Consider the following 13890-nt stretch of genomic DNA (forward strand, 5'->3'; position numbering starts at 1 on the left):
TTAATCAAACTTGTTGCCATATCCATTCTTATGCTGATGATTGTGAGGGAAGACGGGAGGCCACAATCTCTCGCCCTCAAAATATATGATGTTAATCCAGGAATAATTGGACTAGCCCTTTTGGAAAGGAAAACAACACAGAACAGAATGAGTGTATTAACACTAAAGAGACAATATGATAAACAACCGAACCACCGCTGTCATGTGCAAAGAGACGGCATGCTGAGTCACCGAGGTTGGGTGCACCGGTGAAGATCCACTCAGCACTAAGCCGGAAGGTGAAGTCCACAAGCTGGAGTGCGGCAGGGAGACAACAGCGGTAGCAGGTGGAGGTATGGAGAGAAGCAGCAGGAGCCCAGGCTGGCTGCTTTTCCGGTGAGATGAGAAACCAGCTCGAAGAGAGGCGAGGTGTTCACCAAGGGACGGTGTGCTGGTGTCTGTCTTGGCTTCAAAACCCGGATCCAATTGCAGCCTCGGAAAGGGAGGAGCCAAGGCCAGATGCAAAGCCTCGTGGTACCGAAGCCTCATGGTACCGGAGATCCAAACTTAACAAGGGCCGGCCTGGGGGTTATAACGAAGCTGGCAGAGCGTAAAGTAACTACCAAGGCAAGGTAGTTTAGGAAGGGAGGAAAAGCTGGCACGGCGTATCTCCCTCACAATGATGCCACCTTACACCTTTTTAGAGATGACCAACCCTTCTGGAAGTCAACAGATCATGCAAGGATGCCACAGAACATCTGACTTTTGATGTCTAAGATTTCTTATTGGAACAGAGAAAACTTAGTAATGTTCTGTGCCTCAAAAATTCAATTTTCTCCATCTATGAACTTGACACAATCTTCCAGACAACTATCCCGTCTGCAGTGACACTCAACAACATCTAAATTGTTATTGTATTGATGTCATGTCTGGAGGTGTTTGTATTGTTGTTAAAAGTGTTAAATGAATCTGTTTTAGTTTCAGGTGAAGTGTGTGAAGAGCAGTGAAGATGGCAGAAGCTTCAGCTATTCCTGGGCCATCCCAAGGGAGCAGCATCACTCAGGGCTACTCAGACTCCAAGTTCATTGCTATCATGGCTGAAGTGTGGCAACTCAAGATAAACCCTCAAGAGTTCCAACATATAAAGCCCGAGCTTGTGCAGAAAATTTACTATTCACTTCTGAAGGATATAGGAATTAACTTGGAGACACTGAATCAGGTCAGTGTCTCCTCATGTATCTCTCTCTCTCTCTCTCTCTCTCTCTCTCTCTCTCTCTCTCTCTCTCTCTCTCTCTCTCTCTCTCTCTCTCTCTCTCTCTCTCTCTCTCTCTCTCTCTCTCTCTCTCTCTCTCTCTCTCTCTCTCTCTCTCTCTCACACGTGTGTGTGTGTGTTTGTGTACAGTTAACCAGCAAATAGATTACATTTTTATTATTTTTCCAGATTCCAGCAGAGTTACTTGACATCGTCCAATCCACTGAAGATTACATTGGAGCTTTAAGACTCTCAATGTTAGCGTCACACATGAGGAAGCACTTAAAGAAAATCTACAATGATGACTCCTTCAGGCTGGCAGATGTCATCAACCCAAGTAAGTCTTAGAATCATACAGTACAAAGCACTACTTTTTAAAAACATCAGAAAACGACTTCAAAGTTTGGCGACTTTGAAACACATATCTCAGGAACAAATGGAGGTATTCCTTTGTTTTTCTTTCAATGATGTGTAACACCTAACCTCTCATGTCATGACAATAATAATGTAATGATTATTGTGGTGATGGTGATAGTGAAATTTATCCTTGTTGCCTGTAAACCTATTAATAAAGTCTAACAAAGTTTAAGAAACAAGACAAACTCCAAGTATAACTACATTATTACTTTCATAAAACATCCATCACTACAGGGAGAACCAATACTTGTACTCTCCATTCGTCTCCCTAAATGGCGACACATAATCTTTGCGTGAATTTTTCTTCTGCTCTGCGCTAGTACTTTTCCACTTACTCAGTCCTCTCAACCTCTTCCATGCTCTCACAAGGGCAGGACCTTCTTGGCTATCACTTTCACTACTTGACAAACTCGTAGTGGCAGTGATAACTTTTTTTAAATAACACCACACAAAAAGTATCTGTCCAGCTGTGTAAACATACACCAAGCTTAAAGGCAACATGTATAATGGTTGATTTTATAGTTTTTTAAATCTCAAAAAATCATGTTTTGAGATACGGCTCTTTAAAGTTTTAAAAGTTTAGCATCCACGCTATATGTATATCAAAATTATTAAATTTATTATATGTTGTATGTTGATCTATAGACAAACTGCACACAAAGAATGATCTAATTTTTCCCACATTTAATGCTTCATTTCGGGAGGTATATACCTTGTGGTGACACTATCAGAAATCTTGGCTCTGGTTCTTTGTGGCTTTGCCGGTAGATTTAGCTCACTGGTGGGTGTCCTTAAAATGCTTTTTCATAGAACTATGGTTTATTTTAACTGTCAATAGGCACCTTCCCTGTTCTCTATGAAACAATCCTCTCCAAGTAAATTTTTGGTTCCTAATCAAAATCGTCACCTCCAGGTATGTACGTTTCTCCCTCTGCTTTCCTCTTCTCCTCCATCAATGTATTTTTCTAATTTTCTTTTCCTTGATTTCATATTCTTTGCTTCTATCAAAATTGAGATCCTCTTCCTGTCCTTTCCCTCCAAAATCTGCTTCCAGGCCGTGCCAAGCGCCTCAGCTTCACCTGCCATTCACCCATCTTTTCATTTATCTCCTATTCTCCTTTCTTTTTCTTCATCCCTCACATCTTCAGCTGCTGCAGGCTATTTTGTTTGTTCCCCATGTTGCAGTAGGAAGATCAGCAAGGGGGGGGGGAATAAAAAAAAGTGTAAGAGCCTGCAAGCAGGAGCGTGACATAGCCTAGCTCTCCCTTTGCCTTTCTCTGTCACACTGGCAGGGTGGTGTATGGTAAGGCAGGAAGGAGGCGAGCGATTTGAGGGGTGGAGCCTCACCACAGAGACCAGTATTATTGGTAAAATGGCAAGGAAAAACAGACAATATACTACAATGCTTAGATAATGTTTATTGTGTCACGCCCACCTCATTGCGTACGCTACTCATGTCTCTTTAAACGTGTCAGAATGAGTATTACCGTATGCATAGGCCCATGATTCATGTACTATATGAATTCTGAATGTTTTTCCTGTAATAATATGCAGGAATGGAAAAAAAAAATTTTTTTGTCATGCTTTACTAAATCTCGACTGCAGCATGCCTTTAAGAGATTATTTTTTTCTCTCTCTCTCTCTCTCTCTCTCTCTCATATATATATATATATATATATATATATATATATATATATATATATATATATATATATATATATATATATACTATACATATACATACAGGCAACCCCCGCTTAACGAAGGGGTTACCTTCCTAAAAAAAAACTTCATTAAGCTAATTTTCGTTAAGCAAACCAATTATGATAAGTTTAACCCCTGACTTGAGCTTCCATTGAGAGTAAACAAAGCGAGAGTGCATCATAGTACAGTAAAAGGTTTAATGAAAGTCAAAATTATGAAGTTAAACATTTAGGCCGTTTAATTTAAGACTGTCATTATAATGTACACTATGTATGTATGTAACTTTATAATGTTTATGATCTTAAATTTATGAAGGGAGGGAGTGTGGAGCGGGAAATACGCTAGCTGGCAACCTGTGGAATGTAAACAAAGGACGCATCATTGTACCGCATACGAAACTTATGTACCACATTTTCACAAGGCTTTCCATTTTATCCATTGCAGAGTCACAAGTTCAGGTGGTTCTTTTAGCTGTCAAGGAAGATATGATCTCACCAGCCTTCATAATCAAGTCTGCTGACTTGAAAATGGTATACAGTAGATGGAGTCAAGCCATGGTGGGAAGCAATGCTATTAGTTTTCTTGCCTCTCTCGTGCATTTTTCCCGCTCCACTCTCCCTCCCTTCTTTAATTTAAGATCATAAACATTATAAAGTTACTTACATACATACATTAGTGTACATTATAATGACTGCTGAAATGTTTAACTTCATAATTTTTACTTTCATTAAACCTTTTACTGTACTATGATGCACTCTCGCTTTGTTTACTTTAATTAGAAGCTCAAGTCAGGGGTCAAACTTGTTATAATTGGTTCGCTTAACGAAAATTCACACAACGAACTTTTTTTTTTTTTTTTTTTTTTTTTTTTTTTTAGAACATAACCCGTTCATTAAGCCATTTTAGCCCTTAATGCACAGCATTGATGCTCACGCCACACCCACGCACACTCCCACCACCACCCGCGTTCGTTATTCCTCACCCTGCCCTCGCTGCGTTGAGTTCTTCCCTTGCTTCAGAGAAGATAATATGCAGTATTCCAAGTTTTCTGTGAACGACCCTTGTGGCAAGAGGGTGGTCATGACCTTACAAGAGAAGGGGAAAGTGCTAGACTTACTAGCACAAGGCAAGAAGATCGTTGAGGTCGCAAGGCAATTCAAGGTCAACGATCAGGACCATTCACCTTAATCAGCCTTAATTAACCTTACTATACAGTAGTATCATGTTAGTATAAATCCGTATTCTCTCTGAGTACCGCAAGGTAAGTTTTTTGGTGGAGGAACTTCAAATATTGGAGGCTCTGGTACCAGTTGGAATTTTCTCCATAGGAAACCATTATTATTTTATGCTTCCCTAAAGCGATTTTCCCTAACGCGGGTAATATGTCTACGGTACATATTACCCGCGCTAGGGAAATCAGTTGTGTATATGTGTGTATATATATATATATATATATATATATATATATATATATATATATATATATATATATATATATATATATATATATATATATATATATATATATATATATATATATATATATATATATATATATATATATATATATATATATACATATATATATATTACAGGTGACCTTGGGAGAGAGATAGAGAGATTAACACTTTCAGAGTTTTGTCAAAATGCTCCCACTTGGTTCACCAGCAATCCATTTATTTGGATTAGGCTTGTAGTTGCTGGCTCTTTCTGTGATAGTATGCTTGGCGCTTGGTACCATATAATTCTAAGGGCCGCAATTTTTTTGTAACCTCCAGTCTTGCAGTCTGTGTCTCCCAGTTCATCCCTCCCACTTTTTGTGACTTACAGATTTGCAAGAACATATTTCTGAAAGTTTTTTATGTTTCTCTTGTGTGTTCATTATATTAGAGTAATTGTTGGTTGGCAGTATCATATCATGTCTGAATGAAAATATAATAAGGTAGCTTTGTTAAAAGGATCGTTGAAGTAAGAGTGGCTGTGATAAACTTTGTCAATACATTAGAGTAGATGTTTTAGAACAGAATATTGTATGCACTTATACAATATTTTGTGATGTTTATGGGACATAGAGATGTTTCATTCAGCCAAACTTGTCACTAAACACTGGTCATTTCCGTGATATTCATATATATGTAGTTGTGATCGCAATAGTTCCACTATGTTTTCCAGTTGCACTCTAGATGGTTGGCCTTGTAGAACTGTCATTTTAGCATTCTTGAATGTTTTTTACATCGATGAACATTTTTATTTTCCAGAACCGAAACGGACCAGGAAATTCTTTGCAATGATCTACAACTTCATGGTATTCACAGAGGAATTCTTTCAAAAACTGGAAGAGAAAGAAGGAGAGGTACTAATGCAGTGTCACTCACTAGGGGGTTTTCCTTTTGTATCACAAATTTTTGTCTTTTTCTGGTCTTTTTCTGTGGTAGTCTCCATTTTCCCCTGAACTTCTCGTCTCTGATTTGTATTTACAATTAGTGCTCAGTTCTACCAACATAGTTAGAGTTATCATATTCGCTTTGTTCCTGTTACCTTTCTTTAAGGGAGATCTCATCCTGGTATTGAAATAGATGGTAATGAATTATATTTGTTGACACTGAATGATTTCTTCATATGTTTGTAACATGAAGATGGATTTCAGGTGAACCTACTCATAGAACGGAGAGAGAAAATGAACACCAAATTACAAAAGATTCAACAGCTCATCGATGATAGAAAGGAGGAGAATACAAGGAGTGAGGTGGCAAAGGAAGAGGTAAGAATTATATATTGTAATGGCCTTAGTTTGTCTTGATATATTTATTCCTTTAGAAAAAAAATGAAGATGTGTTATTTGAGGAAAAATGTTTTTGCCTGAATGTATTGTTACAGTGCAAAAGACAACGATAGTGACATCCTTTGTAACATCTGTAGACTTTGATTTCAGTCTTCTGTTTTGAGTTTGATCTTCTAAAAGTAATTCTTGGTTAAAGGAATTGAGAAGAATGGAGGAAAATAACATGAGAATGGAAAAGTGTCAAGAAGAGAAGTCCACTCTAAAGGGCCTGCTGGATAAACTCAACCTGTTGTTGACCAGTTTGAACACAGCAAAGAAGGACAAGGAACTGAAGGCCCTGGAGGTGAGGTGCAGTAAACAAGTGTCTGGGAGTTCAGCACCGTATAGTACACTGTGCACATATTCAGTCACATTGAGAGGCCCTTCCACATGTACTGCAGGCTACTAAGAGAGACGACTTTCAGCATCTTAAAATAAATAATCTTGTAGATTTATATAATTTCAAAATACATAATTAGCAGCACAGTAAGTGGATAACTTAGTAGCTCAATTCTTCTATTGTATGCCATTCCATTTTGCATAATCTTGCTTATAAATCCCAACTTTTATTATGTTTACAAAAGTCTCCCTTTATTATACTGCTCCATGCAAAGCATTATTATTTTCCAGATGAAGGATGAAGTGCAAAAATTGGAGGGCCTTGTGATTCAACCTGGTGAGCAAGAGAAGATTAGGATGATGGACAAGAAGATAGCATCAGTGAAGGAGGACAAACAAGGCAAGAAAGAACATCTGAACCTACTGCAGCAGAAGATGAAGACAAAAACTTCAGTGAAGGAGAAAATTGATAAAATTATATCTGCGCTGCAAGAAATTGAGCTTGAAAGATCTAAGACAGAGTAAGTAGAATTAATAATACAGTAAAAACTGAAAGTTGTACTAATTGAAGGGAAGGCCAATGTGACTTATCCAAAGCCAGCACTTTACTCCATTTTCTTGATCCCAAAGTTTATTTAAGTCTTCCTCAGCATGCAATCCAGATGTCCCTTTAATTGACAGTCGTTACACATAAAAGACTTGTATAGAAACATAAACTGTAGGCTGAGGTGGGCTAACACCAACCTTTTAGTAGAAAAACCTGCATAAAAATTTCTGAAAGATTGCACACTGTACCCAAAACACACAACAAGGCCTACCTATGGTATGCTCATAAATCCTCAACTCAGAAAATAAGTGTCATATATTGAGCTTCAAAAATATTTTGTGACCTCGGTCAGTGTTCCACCTACCAAGGAGTGAGGGAACATTGACCCTTATTTTTTTGTGGATTGTAAAACAAAACATTGTTGTTTTATTAACTTGAAATCAACATATATAATAAGCCTAGCCACCATTCATCATTATTTAGTTATTAAATTAAAGATAAGCACATAAAAAATTAACATTTATTTGACAAAAATCACACTAAAGATACCTTAAAAAGAAATTAATTTATGAATTTCTAATAACTATTTAAACCAAAGAGGGAAATTAAGACAAATTAAAATTAATTTGAGCAAAGTTTGTATAGCCTAACTACATACACAAAAAGAGGGAATTCAAGACATGAAACTATATACAGTCACGTTTTAGATTACAAATTTCATTAGTTTCATAACAGCTTATAGCCTACTATTGAGATAGTTTCTGGTATTCTGCTACATATTTTTACGGAAATTTCCATGGGCCAAAACAGCTAAGTATGGAAATAGAAACATTCAAAGATAAAAATTACTTTTATACATTTATTAGGGTGAAGAATGATGTGTAATAGCAAATATCTAGTTTAGAAATTAAAAATGGCTACATCCTGTAAGTAAAATCTGGTTTTATGGTTCAGTAAAAACACATTTATTCTTATACTTCAACAGAGAATTGAAGAACAGTCTTGAAATAAAAATCTCTGAAATGTTGGAGCTTCAAGAGAAAATAAGAGACCAAGAATCCCAAAATATGAAGTCAATTGAGGCTCTCAAACTGGAAAAAGACAATTGTCAGTCTATGCTGGTGAGTTGGGACCACAAGAAGATAAGCCTAGAGATGGAACTCAAAGAACGCAAAGGGTAAGTTCCGTCTAGCTCTCTCTCTCTCTCTCTCTCTCTCTCTCTCTCTCTCTCTCTCTCTCTCTCTCTCTCTCTCTCTCTCTCTCTTTTTTTTTTTTTTTTATTTAAACAAAACTTAATACAAAGGAACATGTACCCAAAGGCGCACTGTCGTGTGCTACCTATTCTAAGGGTACTACAATCTATTTCTCTACAATATTTACAAGACTTAAAAATAGATAATATACAAGATGGTCAGCATGTAAATGGAGCACTATTCGTTTCACTTCACTAGCACTATTCACGCACTGCACTACACTGAGTGTCACGTCACAAAGAGTGTCAGAGGAGTTGGCAGTGTCTGTCTCCACTTATGTGCCATCAGTTTGACACTGTGTGTTCATCTCCTGGACGTGAGGCACCGCGGCCGTGAACAAGTTCCACATCCTGGAGACGCGTCCTGCGAAGGTGCGTTGATGCTGACACCCGTGGGATCGCGGCACCTCTACGGCGTCACCACCATTGAGCACCGTTCTCGTGCTCCGTGCGGTGACTCTTAGAGGATGACGCAGCCCTGCCAGATGTGGCACTCTTTGCACCTGTGCCTTATGGAACACTACGATCGCCGCCACGTCTCTGCGGTGTTCCAGTGAATCAAGGGGACGCTCAGGCTCTGGGTGAGGTGGTAGTGCAGCATCTACTAGCCGTATGGCGCGGCGTTGGATGCTGTCCAGTCTCCTTCTGTGTGTGGCGGCACAGGACATCCAGGAGAGCTGCGTATTCAAGGTGGGGCCGCACCTGTGCCTTGTACAGCAGCAGTCTCCCCTTCCTGTCGAGGAAACTGGCGATCCTTCTGAGAGCGGAGATCCTGTGAGAGGCTTTCTTGGCAATGGTTTTGACATGCCTGTCAAACCTCAGCCCTCGATCCACCTCCACTCCAAGTATCTTGACGTCATCTTGGGTGGGAGAGCAGCAGCGCCAAAGACAACTTTCCTGCCATTGCTGCCATGGCGGCTGGGGACCGAGAGACAACCATTGCTTGTGTCTTCTCCGGCGCGAATGTCACTTGCCAGCGAGCACCCCACTCCTTTATCACTCGTAGCTGCTGATTGATGGCCTCAGCAGCCCGCCCACTGTCCTGGCGTGGATAGGTATAGGAGAGGGTGCAGTCATCAGCATAGGCCATGACTCCTGGCAGTAGCTGGAGAAGATCATCCACGTAGATATTCCACAGGGTGGGCCAAGAATTGAACCCTGTGGCACTGATGCCTCCACAGGCAGGGACTCAGATGTTTGCCCGTTGACAACCACCTTGAGGCTTCTGTCCTGCAGGTAATTTCCCAGAGTCGTAGCAAGCCACCCTGGATGCCTTTAGCACGAAGCTTTTCTAGTAATCCGTTGTGCCATACTTTATCAAAAGCTCCTGCTATGTCCAAAGCAACCACTATAGTGTCCTTGCCGTCGTCGAGGGCGTCCTGCCAATGCCTGGTGAGAAGCATCATTAGGTCGGAGGTTGACCTTCCAGGTCTGAACCCAAACTGTTGGTCTGAGAGGAGGGCATTGTCCTTGAGATGGCTACACACCACCTCTGCCACGACCCTCTCAAACACTTTACCCACCACTGACAACAGGGATATGGGTCTGTAGTTTTTGGGTCCGTCCTGGAGCTTTTTGTGTGCAGGAACTACTCGAGCCTCCTTCCACACTGAAGGCCAGACGTTTTCCCGTACACAAGTTGTGAACTTGGGTGAGAGGGGCAGCCAGTTCCTGGGAGCATCGCTTCAGCAGGTGCGGGCTGATGTCATCAGGGCCGGTGGCTTTCTGTGTGTCCAGCCCCGCAATAATCGCTTCACCTGCTGATGCGTCACCTCCACCATGGTGACAGTCTTCTCACATTGCTGGACCAGCTGAGGCGGTGGCTGCTGTGGATTCCCGACCTTCATTTTCCAGCAAACAAGGAAGCCAGCAACTGTGCCCTCTCCTTACTGCTGGTGGCGACAGTACCGTCCTGCTTGCTGAGGGAGGGATGGATTCTTGGTGGCCAGTTCCTTGTTTGTCCTTAACAAGAGACCACCAAGTTTTGTTTCCTACGCCAGTGCCACACAGTTTCCGGCGCAGGCTTTCCTCCCACTTTTTTAAGGCCCACTTGCTGGTTACCACCATCCTCCTGCATGCAGCCCTGTGCAGGTCCTTGTTGCGCCGAGTCGGGTTCCTCTTGTAGCGGAGCCAGGCAGCATACTTTGCCTCGGCAGCAACACGGCAACGGTAGCCAAACCATGGCTGATCCGTCGATCTGGTGGTGTATTCCCTGTGTGGGACGTGGCGTCTCTGGAGGGCGAGAAGGTGAGAGGTGAGTGCAAGTGCTTCACTCTCTGCTCCTCCCTGTAGCAGAGTGGCCCATGGGGTGTGGGTCAGGTCGCGGCGCAGGAAGCCCAGTCTGCTTTGTTCCACAGCCAGATGGTGCGGGTGGTGGCCTCGTCCTGAGCCACGCCCACTTCCAGCTGTGTCAGTACAGCGTGATGGTCAGAGCTGCCCACGAGCCCCAGCTGATGACACTGAAGCTTGTCTTCCTGGTAGTCTGAGATGACAGGGTCTAATGTCCCTCCTCGTTCATGTGTGGGGAAGGTGACATGATCTGTCAGACCCTGCACCTCAGGAGATTCTCGTAGGCGTCTCTTTCCAGGTGGTGATTGAGATCCCCCACAATCAGCACGTGGCTGCAGCTGTGTGCCATCATCAGGTTGTCTAAGGTCTCAGTCAGGTACAGGAGTGAGTCAGGCCCTTGTCGCGGGGGGCGATACAGGGCACACAGCAGGAGGGCTGAGCGGTCTGCCAGCATTACTCGGAAGTACATCATCTCCATCATTGGAGGCGTGTCTATGTCGAGTAGCTGGGCCTGCATTCCTTCCTTGAAGCAGACAGCCACTCCACCTCCTGTTCGCTCCTGTCGGTCCCTCCTCACCCAGTGGGTGAAGCCCTGCATCCTGCCATACGTGGGCTCCACCTCACTGTTCAGCCATGTCTCGGTCACCACAACAACGTCTGCATTGTGTCGTTGCACACAGTTGTGGTATAAGTCTGCAAGGTTAGTCCGGAGACCACGGACGTTGCTAGAGACGACCTTTAGTTGGTCTCTCTCTCTCTCTCTCTCTCTCTCTCTCTCTCTCTCTCTCTCTCTCTCTCTCTCTCTCTCTCTCTCTCTCTCTCTCTCTCTCTCTCTCTCTCTCTCTCTCTCTCTCTCTCTCTCTCTCTCTCTCTCTCTCTCTCTCTCTCTCTCTCTCTCTCTCTCTCTCTCTCTCTCTCTCTCTCTCTCTCTCTCTCTCTCTCTCTCTCTCTCTCTCTCTCTCTCTCTCTCTCTCTCTCTCTCTCTCTCTCTCTCTCTCTCTCTCTCTCTCTCTCTCTCTCTCTCTCTCTCTCTCTCTCTCTCTCTCTCTCTCTCTCTCTCTCTCTCTCTCTCTCTCTCTCTCTCTCTCTCTCTCTCTCTCTCTCTCTCTCTCTCTCTCTCTCTCTCTCTCTCTCTCTCTCTCTCTCTCTCTCTCTCTCTCTCTCTCTCTCTCTCTCTCTCTCTCTCTCTCTCTCTCTCTCTCTCTCTCTCTCTCTCTCTCTCTCTCTCTCTCTCTCTCTCTCTCTCTCTCTCTCTCTCTCTCTCTCTCTCTCTCTCTCTCTCTCTCTCTCTCTCTCTCTCTCTCTCTCTCTCTCTCTCTCTCTCTCTCTCTCTCTCTCTCTCTCTCTCTCTCTCTCTCTCTCTCTCTCTCTCTCTCTCTCTCTCTCTCTCTCTCTCTCTCTCTCTCTCTCTCTCTCTCTCTCTCTCTCTCTCTCTCTCTCTCTCTCTCTCTCTCTCTCTCTCTCTCTCTCTCTCTCTCTCTCTCTCTCTCTCTCTCTCTCTCTCTCTCTCTCTCTCTCTCTCTCTCTCTCTCTCTCTCTCTCTCTCTCTCTCTCTCTCTCTCTCTCTCTCTCTCTCTCTCTCTCTCTCTCTCTCTCTCTCTCTCTCTCTCTCTCTCTCTCTCTCTCTCTCTCTCTCTCTCTCTCTCTCTCTCTCTCTCTCTCTCTCTCTCTCTCTCTCTCTCTCTCTCTCTCTCTCTCTCTTTTTTTTTATTTAAACAAAACTTAATACAAAGAACATGTACCCAAAGGCGCACTGTCGTGTGCTACCTATTCTAAGGGTACTACAATCTATTTCTCTACAATATTTACAAGACTTAAAAATAGATAATATACAAGATGGTCAGCATGTAAATGGAGCACTATTCGTTTCACTTCACTAGCACTATTCACGCACTGCACTACACTGAGTGTCACGTCACAAAAGTGTCAGAGGAGTTGGCAGTGTCTGTCTCCACTTATGTGCCATCAGTTTGACACTGTGTGTTCATCTCCTGGACGTGAGGCACCGCGGCCGTGAACAAGTTCCACATCCTGGAGACGCGTCCTGCGAAGGTGCGTTGATGCTGACACCCGTGGGATCGCGGCACCTCTACGGCGTCACCACCATTGAGCACCGTTCTCGTGCTCCGTGCGGTGACTCTTAGAGGATGACGCAGCCCTGCCAGATGTGGCACTCTTTGCACCTGTGCCTTATGGAACACTACGATCGCCGCCACGTCTCTGCGGTGTTCCAGTGAATCAAGGGGACGCTCAGGCTCTGGGTGAGGTGGTAGTGCAGCATCTACTAGCCGTATGGCGCGGCGTTGGATGCTGTCCAGTCTCCTTCTGTGTGTGGCGGCACAGGACATCCAGGAGAGCTGCGTATTCAAGGTGGGGCCGCACCTGTGCCTTGTACAGCAGCAGTCTCCCCTTCCTGTCGAGGAAACTGGCGATCCTTCTGAGAGCGGAGATCCTGTGAGAGGCTTTCTTGGCAATGGTTTTGACATGCCTGTCAAACCTCAGCCCTCGATCCACCTCCACTCCAAGTATCTTGACGTCATCTTGGGTGGGAGAGCAACGCCAAAGACAACTTTCCTGCCATTGCTGCCATGGCGGCTGGGGACCGAGAGACAACCATTGCTTGTGTCTTCTCCGGCGCGAATGTCACTTGCCAGCGAGCACCCCACTCCTTTATCACTCGTAGCTGCTGATTGATGGCCTCAGCAGCCCGCCCACTGTCCTGGCGTGGATAGGTATAGGAGAGGGTGCAGTCATCAGCATAGGCCATGACTCCTGGCAGTAGCTGGAGAAGATCATCCACGTAGATATTCCACAGGGTGGGCCAAGAATTGAACCCTGTGGCACTGATGCCTCCACAGGCAGGGACTCAGATGTTTGCCCGTTGACAACCACCTTGAGGCTTCTGTCCTGCAGGTAATTTCCCAGAGTCGTAGCAAGCCACCCTGGATGCCTTTAGCACGAAGCTTTTCTAGTAATCCGTTGTGCCATACTTTATCAAAAGCTCCTGCTATGTCCAAAGCAACCACTATAGTGTCCTTGCCGTCGTCGAGGGCGTCCTGCCAATGCCTGGTGAGAAGCATCATTAGGTCGGAGGTTGACCTTCCAGGTCTGAACCCAAACTGTTGGTCTGAGAGGAGGGCATTGTCCTTGAGATGGCTACACACCACCTCTGCCACGACCCTCTCAAACACTTTACCCACCACTGACAACAGGGATATGGGTCTGTAGTTTTTTGGGTCCGTCCTGGAGCTTTTTGTGTGCAGGAACTACTCGAGCCTCCTTCCACACTG

The 13890-nt window shown here is 43.7% G+C and overlaps 1 protein-coding gene across 2 annotated transcripts in view; it reads left to right on the forward strand.

The window, feature by feature from the left end:
- The window catches only part of LOC123514075 (kinetochore protein Nuf2-like), a 35728-nt gene that overhangs the window by 18369 nt on the left and 3469 nt on the right, over window positions 1-13890 (forward strand). For both annotated transcript variants that reach the window (XM_045271676.1, XM_045271675.1), the window contains 7 exons: window positions 958-1198; window positions 1421-1568; window positions 5611-5705; window positions 6000-6113; window positions 6331-6477; window positions 6804-7033; window positions 8045-8236. In XM_045271676.1, the coding sequence (XP_045127611.1) occupies window positions 989-1198; window positions 1421-1568; window positions 5611-5705; window positions 6000-6113; window positions 6331-6477; window positions 6804-7033; window positions 8045-8236 (1136 nt within the window). In that variant the 5' untranslated portion in view covers window positions 958-988. The remainder of the gene's footprint in view (window positions 1-957; window positions 1199-1420; window positions 1569-5610; window positions 5706-5999; window positions 6114-6330; window positions 6478-6803; window positions 7034-8044; window positions 8237-13890) is intronic.

The sequence above is a fragment of the Portunus trituberculatus genome, chromosome 37 (genome assembly GCF_017591435.1).
Source record: "Portunus trituberculatus isolate SZX2019 chromosome 37, ASM1759143v1, whole genome shotgun sequence".
Taxonomy (NCBI): Eukaryota; Metazoa; Arthropoda; class Malacostraca; order Decapoda; family Portunidae; genus Portunus; species Portunus trituberculatus.